This window comes from Phoenix dactylifera, chromosome 5 (genome assembly GCF_009389715.1).
Source record: "Phoenix dactylifera cultivar Barhee BC4 chromosome 5, palm_55x_up_171113_PBpolish2nd_filt_p, whole genome shotgun sequence".
Classification (NCBI taxonomy): domain Eukaryota; kingdom Viridiplantae; phylum Streptophyta; class Magnoliopsida; order Arecales; family Arecaceae; genus Phoenix; species Phoenix dactylifera.
Genome location: NC_052396.1, coordinates 1376626 through 1378109, shown reverse-complemented (window position 1 = coordinate 1378109; position 1484 = coordinate 1376626). Strand labels below are relative to the sequence as shown.

The following is a 1484-nucleotide window of genomic DNA, read 5'->3' as shown; positions in this document are numbered from 1 at the left end:
GGCTACAAGAGGGCCCGAACCCTCCGGCTTGGCCAAATGCGAGTGGTTAGCACGGGAAAAAGAGGAAAAAGGAGAAGAAAACCTTAACGGTATGGGGAGAGGGAGTGGGTGGGCAGTGCTCTCGGTGCTGCTGCTCTCTTTGAATGGCTTTGTGGTGAGCGCAGTGGGGAGGCAACTGGCGAGTGGTGATGGGGAGGAGAAGTTTTTTTGGAAGAAAAAGGGTGGAGTGTTCGGCCATGGGCTAGGTGGGGGTCTTGGGTTAGGCAAGGGTGGGGGCTTTGGTGGCGGTCATGGCTTCGGTGGCGGATTCGGCAAGGGTGGTGGTCTCGGCGGTGGATTCGGCAAGGGTGGTGGTCTCGGCGGTGGATTCGGCAAGGGTGGGGGCTTTGGTGGCGGTCATGGCTTCGGTGGCGGATTCGGCAAGGGTGGTGGTCTCGGCGGTGGATTCGGCAAGGGTGGTGGCTTGGGTGGCGGTCATGGCCTCGGTGGCGGATTCGGTAAGGGTGGTGGCCTCGGCGGTGGGTTTGGTAAAGGTGGCGGTCTTGGTGGTGGCCATGGTTTCGGTGACGGATTCGGTAAGGGCGGTGGCCTCGGCGGTGGGTTTGGTAAAGGTGGCGGTGGCGGCCATGGCTTCGGTGGCGGATTCGGTAAGGGTAGTGGTGGCCTCGGCGGCGGGTTTGGTAAAGGTGGCGGTCTTGGTGGTGGCCATGGTTTCGGTAGCGGATTCGGTAAGGGTGGTGGCCTCGGCGGTGGGTTTGGTAAAGGTGGCGGTCTTGGTGGCGGCCATGGCTTCGGTGGCGGATTCGGTAAGGGTGGTGGCCTCGGCGGTGGGTTTGGAAAGGGTGGCGGTCTTGGTGGTGGTCATGGCTTCGGTGACGGATTCGGTAAGGGTGGCGGCCTCGGTGGTGGCTCTGGTGACGGTGGTGGACTCGGTGGTGGTTTCGGTAAGGGTGGGGGTCTTGGAGGTGGACTTGGTGGGGGAGGCGGCGGCGGCGGTGGTGCTGGACTTGGTGGCGGAGGAATTGGAGGGGCACATTAAAGTGGGCAGTATGTACGTTGCATGGTCATCTTAATATGTTGGTTTTACTAGTCTGAAAGCTACGCAGCTATGTTGTCGTTGACCATGTTATCCCTCCTTTTTCGTGAAAACTTTGTACGTTGAACTTACAGTACTTGTTAAGGAGTAAATGCCACATGCTGTTGTTTCGAAGCATTATATATATATATATATATATATATATATATATATATATATATATATATATATATATATATATATATATATATATATATATATATATATATATATATATATATATATATATATATATATATTTGATATGTCTCAAAATTGACCACACCCCGATCGGCTAATCAGACCCTTCCTAAAGCTTATCCAATGAACCATAGAGGGCCATATGCCCAGCCTAAAAGCGCGTGAAGAGTTTTTGAATTTCAAAATCTCTTCTAAGTTGACAACTCGA

The 1484-nt window shown here is 53.0% G+C and overlaps 1 protein-coding gene across 1 annotated transcript; it reads left to right on the top strand.

Annotated features, from left to right (window-relative positions):
* LOC103704002 (glycine-rich cell wall structural protein 1) lies at positions 1–1213 on the top strand. Its single transcript, XM_008787116.2, has one exon. It carries the CDS (start codon positions 92–94, stop codon positions 1037–1039), a length of 948 nt encoding a protein of 315 aa, XP_008785338.2. The 5' UTR covers positions 1–91; the 3' UTR covers positions 1040–1213.
* The last annotated feature ends 271 nt before the right edge of the window (positions 1214–1484 follow it).

Bases quoted from the DNA above. Each gene is read 5' to 3' on its own strand.
- LOC103704002 (XM_008787116.2), top strand. From the start codon at position 92: ATGGGGAGAGGGAGTGGGTGGGCAGTGCTCTCGGTGCTGCTGCTCTCT.